Source organism: Physeter macrocephalus, unplaced genomic scaffold (genome assembly GCF_002837175.3).
Source record: "Physeter macrocephalus isolate SW-GA unplaced genomic scaffold, ASM283717v5 random_229, whole genome shotgun sequence".
Lineage (NCBI taxonomy): Eukaryota > Metazoa > Chordata > Mammalia > Artiodactyla > Physeteridae > Physeter > Physeter macrocephalus.
The window spans coordinates 1-14390 of record NW_021145515.1 but is presented as its reverse complement, the minus strand read 5'-3'; the positions used below and the strand labels follow the sequence as shown (position 1 = coordinate 14390).

The 14390-nt window shown below is 54.5% G+C and overlaps 1 protein-coding gene and 1 long non-coding RNA gene across 3 annotated transcripts in view; one reads left to right on the top strand and one right to left on the bottom strand.

The window, feature by feature from the left end:
* The window catches only part of SLIT1 (slit guidance ligand 1), a 62695-nt gene extending 54626 nt beyond the window's left edge, over nucleotides 1–8069 (top strand). Inside the window, exons 28-34 of the mRNA XM_028484774.2 lie at nucleotides 968–1105; nucleotides 2368–2605; nucleotides 4156–4286; nucleotides 4771–4925; nucleotides 6045–6333; nucleotides 6685–6896; nucleotides 7688–8069. Coding sequence (XP_028340575.1) covers nucleotides 968–1105; nucleotides 2368–2605; nucleotides 4156–4286; nucleotides 4771–4925; nucleotides 6045–6333; nucleotides 6685–6896; nucleotides 7688–7926 — 1402 coding nt within the window. The 3' untranslated portion in view covers nucleotides 7927–8069. The remainder of the gene's footprint in view (nucleotides 1–967; nucleotides 1106–2367; nucleotides 2606–4155; nucleotides 4287–4770; nucleotides 4926–6044; nucleotides 6334–6684; nucleotides 6897–7687) is intronic.
* A 2474-nt stretch (nucleotides 8070–10543) lies between these two features.
* Nucleotides 10544–14384, bottom strand: LOC129391852 (uncharacterized). Of its 2 annotated transcripts, XR_008616619.1 has the most exons (4): nucleotides 13140–14384; nucleotides 12900–13012; nucleotides 11942–12031; nucleotides 10544–10585 (listed from the first exon to the last, which is right to left on the bottom strand). It is a non-coding gene; the product is annotated as an uncharacterized lncRNA (long non-coding RNA). The 2 variants fall into 2 exon arrangements; XR_008616618.1 differs by having other exon boundaries at nucleotides 12900–14384.
* Nucleotides 14385–14390: the final 6 nt, after the last annotated feature.

Sequence of the window (14390 nt, the reverse complement as noted above, 5' to 3'; positions counted from 1 at the left end):
TACCGTGTACAAAGGTATTTCTTACCTCTTGAAAAACACTGGGAATGAGTTAAACAATCAGGCAGGAGCACCTACCTGCCAGGTTGTGTGGTTGAGCCGTGGAGTTTGTGGTTTGTAGTTTGGAAGGGTTTCCGGCAAGGGGTGTTCACCGGAGGCTTCCTGGAGGAGATGAGGTACTGGCCTGGCTGGACCAAGGCAGGGAGAGAGAAGAGGGTAGTCCAGAATCAACAGGTGTGAAGGCAGAGAAGTGTAGTGAGGTGCGGGTTGCTGCCTGTGGAAGCAGGTCTGACCATGGGGTGGCTTGTTATGGGGGCAGCTGGACGGGGAGCGTCTGGCAGGGCTGCGACCAAACAGGGGTGGAGGAGCGTGCTCTTTATTTGATGGGCAAATAATTGGCAGAAATGGACTGACTCAGGGGAGCAGTGGGCCACAATGTGAGCCGGGAAGCTGGGGCCTGGCCTGGAGTCAGGAGGTTGTGGAGAGGCAGGCACTAGCGTCTGAGGCCTGGGAGGCTGGGCCGGTGCAGCTGGAGGCTGGGGAAGAGGGATATGGATGAGCCCCCCATTTGACTCACAGCCGTGCATTGTGGGGGGGGGGCGGGGCAGCTTGGCAGGTTGAGAAGGGGCTGAAGGTTGACCTTGGATGTGCTATTGGTGCTAAGGATGGTCCTCCACCACAAGTGCCCGCCTCCTCCAGCTCCTGGGTGTCCACCCTCCCAGCCCAGAGCGGCCCCCTCCCCCGCCTGCAGCCCACATAAGCTCTCTTCCGGGACGAGAAAACGGTCTCAGGACGGGTGGGGGCAACTTGACATCTAGGGCTCCGTGTGACCTCCTGGGGGACCCCACAGACCCCCGGGGCCATGAGGGTCTCTGCCACACACACAGCCCTGGGGCCGCACAGGCTCCTGGCCGAGCTCTGGGCTGTGTGTGGGACTGTTGACCCACCCCCACCCCCCCGCCCACCCCAGGTGTGAGTGTGCACCTGGTTATGCGGGTGACAACTGCACGGAGAACCAGGATGACTGCGAGGACCACCGCTGCCAGAATGGGGCCCAGTGCGTGGATGGAGTCAACGGCTACTCCTGCCTCTGTGCTGAGGGTTACAGGTGAGCGGCCCCGGGACGCACCATGAGTGCCTGACTCCTCTTAGCTGTCAGCTCTGGGACTGGCAGGAACCACCCTGGGAGCTTTCACCGTGGCTATGCCAGTCACCATCTGTGCGGTCTGGGGAAGGTTCATCAGCAGCTCAGAGCACAGGCGGGGGGTCCCTACCCTGACTGTCGGAGGGAGTGGGAGGTGGGTACAGATTACCGGGCAGCGCCCCACCACTTACCTGCCCAGCGAACCCCTGAAGACATGCCCTGCATTAAAGGTCATTTACTTTTGCATCTTGGTCTCTCTGGGAGGCTGCGAGGGGAGGGCACCTGCCCTCCTTCCGGTCACCCACCTCCCATGCTCTGCTTGTGTCTTCTTTTAAGGAACAATTTTATTGAGATATAATTCATATACTATATAATTCACCCAGTTAAAGTGTATAATTCAGTGGCTTTTCATATATTCTCAGAGTTGTACATCCATTACCAACAAACAATTTTAGAACACTTCATTACCCCAAAGAAACTCCACACTCTTATCTGTCACCACAACGCCCCTCCATCCTAGCTCTAGACAGCCACTAACCTACTAATGTCTGGGTCTGTAGATTTGCTTATTTTGAATATTTCATAAAAATGGAATCATACAATCTGTGGTCCTTTGTGACTGGCTTTCACTTCGCGTCATGTTTTAGAGGTTCATCCATGTGGTAGCATGTATCGGAACTTCATTCCTTGTTATGGCTGAATGATATTCCAGTGTATGGATATACCACATTTGTTTATCCATTCATCATTGATAGACATTTGGGTTGTTTCCTCTTTTTGGCTGTTGTGAATATTTGGTGCTACAGAGTCTTCTCTCTTTTGTTTGTCTCTTAAGTCTCAGCTTTCTTTTCTGTAAAATGGGTGTAGTAAAACTTGCTAGCAGAGTTTGCTGACATGAACACTGAGTCCTTCTTAAAACTAATGGGCACACAAGTCACCTGGGATCTTGTTAAAAACCAGATTCAGTAGGCTTTCCATTTCTGACAAGTGCTCAGGTGATGTTGATGCTGCTGGTGCAGGGACCACACTTGTTTCTCACCTTTTTCCTCAGCATCTTTCTGGCTCTTAATTCTCTTAGGGAAAGTGTTCATTAGGAGCATCTTCTGTTACTTTAAAGCAACAGTGTCCCAAGATGTTTAGTGAGTTTCTCTCCAGGACCGTGGGAGAGGAAGATGACCCCTTGCCCTTGGCCCTGCCCTCTCTGACCCGCGTCTTTTCCCGCTCAGTGGGCAGCTCTGCGAGACCGCTCCCCGCCCGCCTGCCCCCAGGAGCCCCTGTGGGGGGACTGAGTGCCAGAACGGGGCCAACTGTGTGGACCAGGGCAGTCAGCCCGTGTGCCAGTGCCTCCCGGGCTTTGGCGGCCCCGAGTGTGAGAAGTTGCTCAGTGTCAACTTCGTGGATCGGGACACTTACCTACAGTTCACCGACCTGCAGAACTGGCCACGGGCCAACATCACACTGCAGGTGCGTACCCAGGGTGCCCGTCACAGAGGGTGGTCCGGCAGCAGGGGACCCTGGCCTCAGGTCAGAGTATCAGGACAGCTGGGAGCACCCTGTGTGAGTCAAAACTCTTTGGATGTGGGTATCAGGATCTCAGCTTGAGCTAGTTTAAGCACAGTCGGAAAGGTTATTGGGTCACAAAACCAGTCTCAGGGAAGGGCAGGAGTGGAGGTGGTCTCATGTATGACTGGATCCGGAAAACCAAACTTACAGGATCCTCTGCCCCCACCATCTCTTGTCTCAAAGACTCCCCTCAGCTTCAGCCTCCAATGCTGCAGACTGGCTTTCTCCATGCGGCTGGAACACGGCCACAGCTAGCGCTGGGAGCCCTTATTTTCCATTTCATGTCTTGAATTCCATCTCAGAACATCATTATGTTGAGGGAAAAAGGAGCAAGTTCTACTTCAGCAGCATTGTTTGCTAAATGTTTCTTGGGGAGGGACAGCAGATTGCATTGCACTTCACATGAAAGGAAATTAAACTCCTCTTTAGTCCTCCCTTTCTTTTCCCCAAATTCCATTCCTTATCCCAACTGCCACATCTTTCTTCTCTCCTTTATTTGTCCTCTTCTCCTTCTTTTCTCTCAGAACCTTTCAGCCTCTCAAACATACCCACTCTGCTCTCCTTCCCTTGATCACCTCTCATAAATTCTATCCACTACACTGTCCACCAGCTAGTAGCCTAACTGCTCAACAGAGTAAAACTCACCAAAACCCTGCCCAGCCATTGCCTCAGGCACATCCTTGGAGAGGCTCGGTTTATCCCGCTATCCCCACGGCAGGCTCTTCCCCGATAGCTCTAGTTGGACAACAGTCAACAACCTCGGATCGGAGAAGATCTCTGATTGGCCTGCCTCAGGTCACATGCCCATCCCTGGACCAACTACTGAGTCCAGGGAGATGGGGTGCCATGGTCCAGACTGGGCCATGTGCCACCTCTACAGACCAGGGGGTCAGGGTCTTTACCAGGAGAGGAACAAGGCAGGAGAAAAAATCATGGCTCCTACAGCATCATAGAGGCATCTCCCTCCCAAGGCACAGCTCCAGCTTTTGCTCTCATGGCTCCAGTGACAGGTGCTACCTTCCAGGTTTGGGTGGCTCTGGCTGTTGGAGAGTCTTCCTGAATCTGTCCTCTGTAGGTCCCGTCCTGGCCCCAAGGCAGCTCCCTGAGGCCCACAGAACAGGATACCCCACATCCTGTCTAACCATCCTCTCTGGGCAGGTGGTCCCAAGCTGTCTTACCTCCTGGCACAGAGTTTCCAGGCCTCAGCTGGCCCATCTCCCTCCCCTGCCTGGTCCTGGCCAGAGCGGCTGTGGATGGAATTTGAGTTGGGGGGTGGGTGGGTGCTGCCGGCCTGGGACAGCGCCCCCTGCAGGATGTTTCCCTTGGGGAGGCAGGGGAGGACAGTTCTGCACACATTTCTCTTTTAATCGTGGGTCCTCCGTCTGCCCCACCTGCCAGCCTGCGCTGCTGCTGCGTGGGGTGGGGTGGGAGAGAAAGTGCCGTTGCCATAGGTCTCCACAGCAGAGGACAACGGCATCCTGCTGTACAATGGGGACAACGACCACATTGCGGTGGAGCTCTACCAGGGCCATGTACGTGTCAGCTACGACCCGGGCAGCTACCCCAGCTCTGCCATCTACAGGTAGGGAGGGCTTCTTCAGGCCCCCCAGCTGCCCTCAAGGGCTGGGGGACTGCCAGGGAGGGCTCTCCTGGGCCAAGAGCAGGTGGTTATCGGCACCACCAGAGACCTGGGCTGCCCAAGCGGAAAGGGCATTCAGATCACCGAGTCCAGCCCCATGCTGGGTCCGAGGCTCCCTGGGGCCTGAGCAGTGGTCCCATCTTTCCCTGTCCCACAACCGCCTCACAGGGAGCTCCTCAGTGGGGAGGGGAGGCTGATTAGTTGGAAACCCCTGCCCTAAACTTCTCAGCTTTCCTGAGAGAGTGCCCAAAGGGGAGCAGGAGGGACCAGGTCAGAGGCCATCAAGTCCCCATAGTCCCCTCTGTTAGATATTTGGTTTCTTGGGAATCAGCTGCTGGACCAGTGGCCTTTCTGGGGAAGTGCCTAGGCGGGGATGGGTCCAGCTGAAGGCCCTTCCCTGGGGCGGGGGCACCTCATCTTCTTCCAGTGCCGAGACGATCAATGATGGGCAGTTCCACACCGTTGAGCTGGTCACCTTTGACCAGATGGTGAATCTCTCCATCGATGGCGGCAGCCCCATGACCATGGACAACTTCGGCAAACACTACACACTAAACAGCGAGGCGCCCCTCTATGTGGGAGGTGAGGACCTGGCCTGGGTGGAGCTGCAGCTGGCCCTCCCCGGGCCACTCCATCAGGTGGTAGCAACAGACATTCCAGGTGGGGCCTCTGTTGCTCTCTGGCCTGAGCCTTGAGGCTCAGGAGAACTGCCCTGTGGGGGACATTACAAGGGGGCAGTGGGGGAGGATCCTAGTGAATGGCCAAGCTGCTGGCGGATTATCCACCTAGCCTAGAGCCCGCACTGCTCTCTGCCCAGCCCAGACTGACAAAGAAGGTTGGGGATGTGGGTTGGGCTTGAGGCCTGGCCTGGGAGGGGGCCTGGACTTTCCCAGCTATCTTTTGCACGGTAGGCACCTTTCCTCTTGGCTTAGGGCCAGAAAGGGCTTGTCAGTTGTTCAGGGTCCATTCTCGGGTCCCTCAGAGGCCCAGGCATGGACTCCCTGCTTCAACTGGGGACCTCCCCGCTGGACTTACAGGCTTTGTGGCTAGATGACCCCATCCAGCACCCGAGAACATTTCTAGGTCTAGATGAGACAGGTTTCTAGATGCAGTGGGGCCGTCTCAGTGCCGCAGAGGGCCTTGCAGAGACTTCGGCCAGGAGGGTGTGAGGGATGGAGCCCTGGATTCTAATCCCAGCTCTGCTGTGTACTAGTTGTGCAACTTTGCGCAGGTCCCTGAGCACTGAAATCGAAGCGGTTTCAGCAACTTCGACGTCAGAGGGCTGCTGTGAAGGGATGACCACAAAAGTGAGGGACAAAGTGCCGTACACATGAGTTCTGGGCCCAAGTCCTTTGCTGCTTTTGGGGTCTCTGGGAGGTAAAAGCTGGTGTTCTGGGCAGGAGCCCTGGGCGAGGGCGGCCAGACTCAGGCACCCAGAGCATCACTTGTCAGCTGGCTGCTGCCAGGCCTGGCACCCCCAGGCTCTGATCACAGAGGAAGCAGCTTTTTCATTTCTTCTGGGAAAGGAGTCTGGACCCTCCAAGGTGGCAAAAGACATTGGCCCAGAGTTGCAGAGACTGAAGGACAGATGCCGAGGGCAAGAGGGAACACTGTAGAGATGCCCAGTGGACCTCAGAGGTGGGTGCCAGGCAGGGTTTGAGCCTAACTCAGCCCAGCTCTGCCCCCTCCCCTCCACTCCAGGGATGCCAGTGGACGTGAATTCGGCTGCCTTCCGCCTGTGGCAGATCCTCAATGGCACGAGCTTCCACGGTTGCATCCGAAACCTGTACATCAACAACGAGTTGCAGGACTTCACCAAGACGAGGATGAAGCCAGGGGTGGTGCCAGGCTGCGAGCCCTGCCGGAAGCTCTACTGCCTGCATGGCATCTGCCAGCCCAATGCCACACCAGGGCCCGTGTGCCACTGCGAGGCCGGCTGGGAGGGCCTGCACTGCGACCAGCCAGCCGATGGCCCCTGCCATGGCCACAAGTGAGCCTGGGCTGGGCTCAGGGAACCATCCCCCACTGCCCACCTGCAGGTTCCCTTCCCTTCCCTGCAAGTTCCACTTCCCCATGGTGAGGAAAGACTGTGTCTTTAAACTCCAAAATTGGAACATGTGGCCTAACACGGGGTTTTATTAATTTTTTCTGGCTTTCAGTTTTTATTAACAGGAAAAGGACCCTAGGGACAAACACAGAATCACATTTTGCTCCCTTTGTTTCAATTTTGGGAACAGAATAAGACCCTGTGAAGCCCAAGGCTGGGGGTCTGGGATGCCCTCGGGTGGGCTTGGATTGGCTCTGGCCTGTCCTCACAGTGCCTTTTCTCTCTCCCCTCCAGGTGTGTCCACGGGAAGTGCATGCCTCTAGATGCTCTTTCCTACAGCTGCCAGTGCCAGGATGGGTACTCGGGGGCCCTGTGCAACCAGGCTGGGGCACCTGCAGACCCCTGTGGGGGCCTGCGGTGCCTGCACGGCCACTGCCAGGCCTCAGCCACCAAGGGGGCGCAGTGTGTGTGTGACCCCGGCTTTTCGGGCGAGCTGTGCGAGCAAGGTCAGGGGCCCCCCTCCTGACATGCCCTCTCCAGGGTCCCTCCCCACAACGTGCTTTAGTGACTTGACTTTTCTTTTTCCCAACCTCAGCAACCCCTCTGTGTCCCCTCTCCCCTCCTGCACCTTGGGCTGCTATTGGGCTGTAGCACCCCCAATCCTCTGGGCTCTGAGCCCCACCTCCAGACAGATGCCCATCTCTCCCTGCCCCAGCTTGCCCTGTAGCCCCTTTATCTGGGCTAAGTGCCCCTTCTGGCTGGGGTCTCTCCTTACAGAAGAGACCACCAGAGTAACAGCATCTTGGCCATATCACTTAGGGACCTGGAGAACAGCAGGAAGTCTGAGAGTTGGGGACCCTTCCTAGGTCCTCCTGGCCCACGTGACCAAGACGGTCAAGGGACTTCTGCTGAAGGGGGCAGGAAAGAGCCTGAGAAATCCAAAACTCAGGCACCTTCAGGTCCCCTAGGCCATACCCTCTGGCTCCACTTTCTTCTCTGATGTCATCACCTCCCAGGCTTCCAGCCACCTCTTGCACTCCTCTGGAGGCCACCTTACCCTGGCAGCCCAATCTGTCCTGGGGGGCCTTGGCAGCTAGAAAGTTCTTCCTTTTCACTGACCTCACTGTGGGCCCAGGAGGAAGCGTGTGCATGTGCATGTCCGGCAGGGAGGAGGTGGGGTCCAAGGATGCTGCCCCACCCTCCTCCTCCTCCTTTTTCTCCTCCTCCTGCCTCCCCGGGGGCAGCGCTGGCCCATGGGTGTGCCCTGAGGCTTTCTCTTGGTGTCTGTCCCATCCAGAGTCCGAGTGCCGGGGGGACCCTGTCCGGGACTTTCACCAGGTCCAGAGGGGCTATGCCATCTGCCAGACCACGCGCCCGCTGTCGTGGGTGGAGTGCCGGGGCTCATGCCCCGGCCAGGGCTGCTGCCAGGGCCTGCGGCTGAAGCGGAGGAAGTTCACCTTTGAGTGCAGCGACGGGACCTCTTTTGCCGAGGAGGTGGAGAAGCCCACCAAGTGTGGCTGTGCCTTCTGCGCTTAGCGCCCGCCGTGGACGGCGAGGGGAGAGGGCGGGCGAGGGGGCGCGGCCGCAGCGGAGACCGAGTGGCCGGCAGCTGGGCTGGGGTGCGGGCCATCACCACGGCGACGCCTGGGCTACCGGCCCTCCCGTGGGCGGGGGGCGGGGGGGGGGGCGGCCAGAACCACCTTTCTAAAGCCGACGGCGCCGCAGCTGGGGGCGGGGCGGGTGGGCGTGGCCCGGGCCGCAGCCCGCGCTCTCCGGAAGTGCCTTGCACAAATAGGCGCTTAATAAATATTTGTTGAATGAATGTGTGCGTGAGGTCAGGCCAAGAAGTGCAGAATAGTGACACCTCCTCCTTGCCTGCTACCTGGGTCTGAAGATGGGGCTGCCACTTCCCAAACCAGCCTTTCCCTCTCGCCTGTGGCCTGTGCGGGTCCCAGAAGCCCCTTGCCCCCCTGCAGATAACGTTGAAGTACTCTCAGCCTGCGCTGGAGCAGCCGGCCTGGCTCTCAGCTTCTGCTGCCGCAGGGTCTGCTGGCGGTAGGCCAGGCTGCGAAGGGGAAGGGTCCCCTCCTGCTAGCCAGGAAAGGACCAAGCCCTGCCCCCTGGGCTGCCTGGCAGTGCTGCAGCCACTGCTTGCTTGGGGACGGGCCAGGGGGTGGAGGTTGTTTTAGGACCAGACCTCTGAATCCCAAAGTTATGGGATGAGCACTGTAATTTCAAGGAGGGTGCTCATGCGGAGGAAACAACCGCTGGGACTGCTTGGGGGGGGCACACCACCATAAAGGACAGAGGGGTTCTTGGTTCCAACTGAATAAACATCACCACCGCCAGACACTAGCCACCAAGGGGGGCATTGGTCCTGGGCTTCCCCAGCCATTAGTCAGCCATCAGCTGCTAGCTAGCAGAGGGACTTGGGGGTGTAGGGGGCTTGGGCTAGGCTGCTAGGCCAAGGAGGGGTCTCCTCCCATGTAGACTGGGTTCAGATCACCTCACGCCGCAGACCAGTAGGGAGCAGTGGTCCAGACATCAGGAAACCTCCGCTGGCTCTGTCACTCTGGGCAAACTTCTTCCTCATGGGCTTCAGTCTCCTCAGCTATCAAATGGGGAGATGGGGGTGAGCAATGTAGACCCTCCCACTGTGGCTCCAGGAGGGAAGCTGCAGGAGTTAGAAGATCTACTTTCATTAATCATGTCAAGTATTCATGTGCCTAACCGGGGCTGGGTACTGCGGGTGTTCTCCCCCCACGGACAGATGCGACTGACCACAGAACATCACAGGGGTGACCTGTGATGCCTGGGAAGGATGCCTGGGAAGGGATCTGAGGCGGGTGAGGGCTCCAACCACAGACACCGGCCCAGGCCAGAGTTGCTCACTCCAAGCGTTTGCAAGGAAGGATTCAGTGTCTGAAGAGTCATCAAACAAACATGTGGCCGTGTGACTACAAATGCTTCTCTTCCATGCAGAATGAAAATGCAGAAAGATGATCTTTGTGCCTAAATAGCGAGCTGGCTGGAAGGAAGATAGGTCACGCTCTCCTGTCCCAGTGTCTCCCCAAGAGCGTGTGCCCCTGGGGGATTCTGGGGGGGGCAAGGAGGGTGAGCATGTCCCTTTCCTGGCTCCTTCCGTCTGCAAACAGAAGGCAGGGTCAGGGGAGTGTGTTGTGTTGGGGTTGAGGTGGCCTTGTGCTTGGGGGCAGCAGGCGGAGCCCTTGATACCGAGTATCCTGGAGCCTCCTACGATTGAGAGAGCCTGGTGTGCTCCACTACCCTGGGACTCAGACCAGTGAGCTTGAGTCCTGGGCCCCATGTAATGGGAAGAGGACCCTGCCCTGTCCACCTGGGGAGGTGTCCTGAAGGCTGGATCTGCCCCTCACCAGGGGCCAGGCTCTATTTTCCTGTAACTCTGAGCAAGGCCACAGCACCCCTCACACTCATGGGCAGCAGCCTGGGCCTCGAGGGACTTCTCCTAGGGCTGCACAGCATCCCTCTCTTACCTAGACTTTCTGGGTCCCTGCGGGCGCCTGGACAGCAGCCAGCACCAGGATGGGTAGGAAGGAAAGCTCAAGTGTAGCTAGCCTGCCCCTTCCACGGAAGAGGGGGTTCTGGAACCCTCCAACCCTGAGACACATACCTTCCCCTGGCCACCACCATTCCTCACTGACCTGCAGAAACTGTTCCCCGGCCTTGAGGGGCGATGTCTGGCAGGACCTCTTCGCTCTGCAGAAGTGGAAAGGGCACCTGCAGACAGGTACTGGCGGCCAGGAGTCCTGCACTCCCAGTGCCATGGGTTTGGGAGGGCAGAGGATGGAGTGTTTGTTTGCAGGGAGCACCCCGCGAGCTTGCTGCCACCCCTGTCCACCCCTCCACAGCACCCCGCGCCCCAGCCCAGCTCCATACTCACCCTTGGTCGAGCCAGAAGATTGGGATGCACCACAAGGGTGAGGGCAGCAACGGGCTGAGAGACCCATGCACCCCAGGATCAAGTTTTCCTCAACTGAACCACCAACCCGAAAGTTGCTAAGGAACTGGATCACCACACACCTTGCCTGTTCACGTTTGGGCCTGCCGAGTCCCAGAAGAAGGCTACGGTGAAATCATCTGAGAGATCATTTCCAAGCCTTGCCACCCCTTTGGTAAAGACTCCGGTTCACTTTGACGTCGTCCTCGGCTGATTCCACTGAAGAGACATAAGCAGGGCAAGTCCCAAAGTTGCTGCTGCTTTGGCAGCACTGCAGGCGACAGTGGCCTTGGCTCCCTGTGTGCAGGTGTCAGGAAATGGAAAAGGCTGGACTTTGTCTCTTCTTTGCCTGCTGTTAGCCTAACCATGAAAGTATCTCTTCACACAGAATACTTAACAGATTCTAATATATATTTGTATTTCATTTTGTTAATAGTATTTTTATATGTTAAAGTCAACATCCAGTGTCTTGCTTCGCTTTTCAGATGCTATGTAGTTGTGACATTTGGTTTGGTTTGGGGTGGGGGGGTTCTGTAGTCTTGTTTGGATCACTCTTTTAAAGAGACTGGTTTAGAACAAGCCCCTGGGGGAGCCACACCTGCCCTGTCCTGAGACGTGTTATTTTAGAACATGTTGGATATTGTCTGTTGTCTTCCTGTGAACATGAAATTGATTCACTCAGGTTCTGCCTTTGTTGATCTCTTTTTCTGCATCAAGGATGAGCCCAGGGCTGCTGACACACAACCTCGCACGGGCGAGAGTTTCTGGGCTGCCCATACACCAGCCACAATCCAGGCATGGAGCCCAGGCACAGCACATCTAGGGTATCTGCCCTTGGAACTCTCTAGCCTTCCCGAAGTGGCAAAGGAGGCCTGTTCCTCCTGAAGAAGGAAGGGGAAGTCTGGGGGGTGGCTTAGTCATAGCTCCCTGGGGATGTCAGTGTGAGAACAGAGCCTGACACGGCACAGCACACACGGATCTGGGGAGGCTGTCCATCTTCACTTCTCTTTAAGTGTCACACCCACGTTTTGTAAGTTTGTGTACAGAGCCATGCCCATATTTAACATGGCTCTGAAGGTTTTAGAGCGTCAGGGCAACAGATTAGAGCAGTGTGGCTTCTCCAACTGTCCTGTAAGGTTGACCTGTCAGGCACCAGAACAGTGGTTCTTAGGGATCAGTGGAGAAAGGAGGCAAACCTACTTCTACAGTGGTTCTACTATGACTTCAGACTACAGAATTGCACTCAAATTGAGCTTTGTAGGACGTGTGGCCTCAGTGTCTTGGTGAGGCCAGGCCCTGGCAGTGAGGCTGGGCAAGCCCCCTGACACCAAGGGGACCCCGCTGGCCCTCCTCTGATGCAGGACCATAAACTGATTTCCTGCTCGTGGTGATGGTCACATATGCCACACCTTAACAGCACATGGTCACCTTGAAAGTGGGCAGTGATGGTAACTGCAGTGCCTTCAAAGCAGTGAGGGATTTGGGAGGAAATGTAATGAACCAGGTACAGGACAGAAAACAGGTAAAAATAGGGTTGTAAGCTCAAGAGTCTGGAGAGGCCAGTAGGTTACTTACCTAAATGAGTCAAGTGGGCACATGCCCTTCAGCCCATCATTTGTACTGTCACTTCTGATAAAGCAGCAGGGATAGAGACCTGGTTTCCTACTGTAAAGAGCAAGGGACAAATGGTAAATGAGGCAGATTGTGATGACCTGAAAGGTGAGCTTTCCAATCTACCCAGCTTCAGCTAATTCAACTAATTTTGTCAGATCTTCATTACCTTTTTTTAAAAGAGAAGCTAGAAATCAATTTTTATGTAAACACTCAGTTTTAAAATATTGTTTTTTAAACACTGGCTAAATAAAACACAACTGTCAGCCACCAGTCTGCAACCTGAGTTAGACTAAAGTAAGTGGCACATTTCAGTTACAAGGAAATATCTAGCCAAGGGAATGGGCACAGCAGGGCTTGGCCGGGGGGTGGAGGGAGTCGAAGGGATGCCCAGGCTTCCAACTAGAGTTGCCACACTTCCCCATATTGGTGATAATGCATCTCTATCACCCCTATGTCCTGAGCCCTGAGAGTTCATTTTAGAGATGTCCCCTCACCCCAAGCCTGTCTGCATCTCTCATGTCAGACTCCAGTTATTCTACCACAGGATGAATATTGGAGGAAAAGAGGTCTATTTCAACAAAGAAAAGTCCTCATCTGGAACAAGATAGTTCTCCAAATTCAAATTAAGAAGGGCGGCCTGACTGCCAGCTGCAGGGTTATTTCCATCGGGTGGAGTTCTGCATGTCAATGGCCACTGTCAGATGAACTTGTTAATGAAACTGTGGCTGATTCCACAGGAATCACTGGCTCACTGGATCCCTAAATAGACTCATCTCCAGGAGAGTTGAAAGAATATAATGAAACGGGTCATGAGGCGAGTAAATGGAAGGATTTCCTGCCAACTTTCTGCCATACCCCAACATGGGCTCCAGAGAGCTGGGGTGCTGTGCACATCCCCCCTAATCTAGCAGTGGCATACCTGAGGTCAGAAGCGCGGATTCAATTGCTCCTTGCACCTCAGGATGAAGCACTGGCATCTTCCCAATTCTGCCATGGGAATTCCCAAGGATCATCCATTGTGTTTTCTATTCCCTGAAGTTAGGCATAAGTCACAAAATGGCCACAGATCCACCAAACGATGTTCCTTTAAGTCCCAACATCAGTGGTCGAGGCAAAAGTAGTAAGAAGTATTGCTTTTTGGCTCCTTCTGGCAACTTACCAACTTTGCCGTAGGCTACAAGTTGAATGCTGGGCTTCAGTGCGTTCTGTACCCTCCTCTCCAGTAACTACACAAACACACTTTAATATCAAAGAAGTTTAATACGCTGCAATAAAATAAGCGCCTAGGAAAAGCTCATGGAATAGATGTCAACGTTAGAGAAATCCCGCCCACACATCCTCTAGCTCCATAACCCAACCCTCAAAACCAAACTAGAAAATCTGAAACAACAAAGGAAATCCTTCCAAGCTTGGATTTCAGTGAGGGCCCCTTTACCAATAACAAGAACACAGTTTCCTACATGGTCTAATAGGAAAGTAAAACACAGAAGCACAAAAAGTCCACAAGATTTCAATATTTAAGAGACTTGGTACATATTCAAAGTTAAAATAACTCCAACTTTTATAGCTATACATATTGTTTTAAAGCAACTTAATATATTTTAAATTTCATATATACACTCTCAAAGGTTCTTCAGGTGAGGTATGTAAACATTGTCTAATGAAAAATTTTCAATGTTTCAAACCAACAAATTCACAGCATACATTGAATTTTCTTCCATAAAAGACACAGTATTTTCCTACACTCACTAACATAGTGGAAGTCCAGGCCCAAGGGATACATGCTGATCATCCGGATTACCATTTGCAGAAATTCTCATTTCACTACTTTTGACAAGACCGCCTTCACACAGGTCAGGATCACACACTTGGTACCAGGAAGGAGCTAGGCCCTCTGGAGACTCTGTCCTTGGGCACCTGGATCGCTGGCTAAGACTCACAAGACAGCAAAAAGGAGCACATCTGAACAACCACGAGATTGACCTCGGCAATGACAACACTGGGAAGAACCAGAAAGACCTTTAAAGGAACGGTAGAGATTCATCTTAGAGCTCCCTGGATCCACAGCCGGATCAGCAGCCCTGCCCTAAATTCATTCTGAAGGCTGTGGCCTAAAACCAATAAAAACCCAACACGGCACCTGAGCTTCAGTTAAATTGCATGGGCCTCCTATGACCCCCTGGCCTCTCAAAGGCATTAACTCTAGCCTAAAAGTAGGACCCTGGGCTGTGCTTTTCATACAGGTTGGGGTTGAATTTCTTAATATCATAATACGTATGGGAAAATAATGCCATGAGTTCACAAAGATGACCAATGCCTGCACACAGGCACTGGCCAATGACCTGGGAGGAGCTCAATTTTGAAAACTACTTGTTCCCTGAGGGTAAACAGCAGGCTTCTATTGAGATTA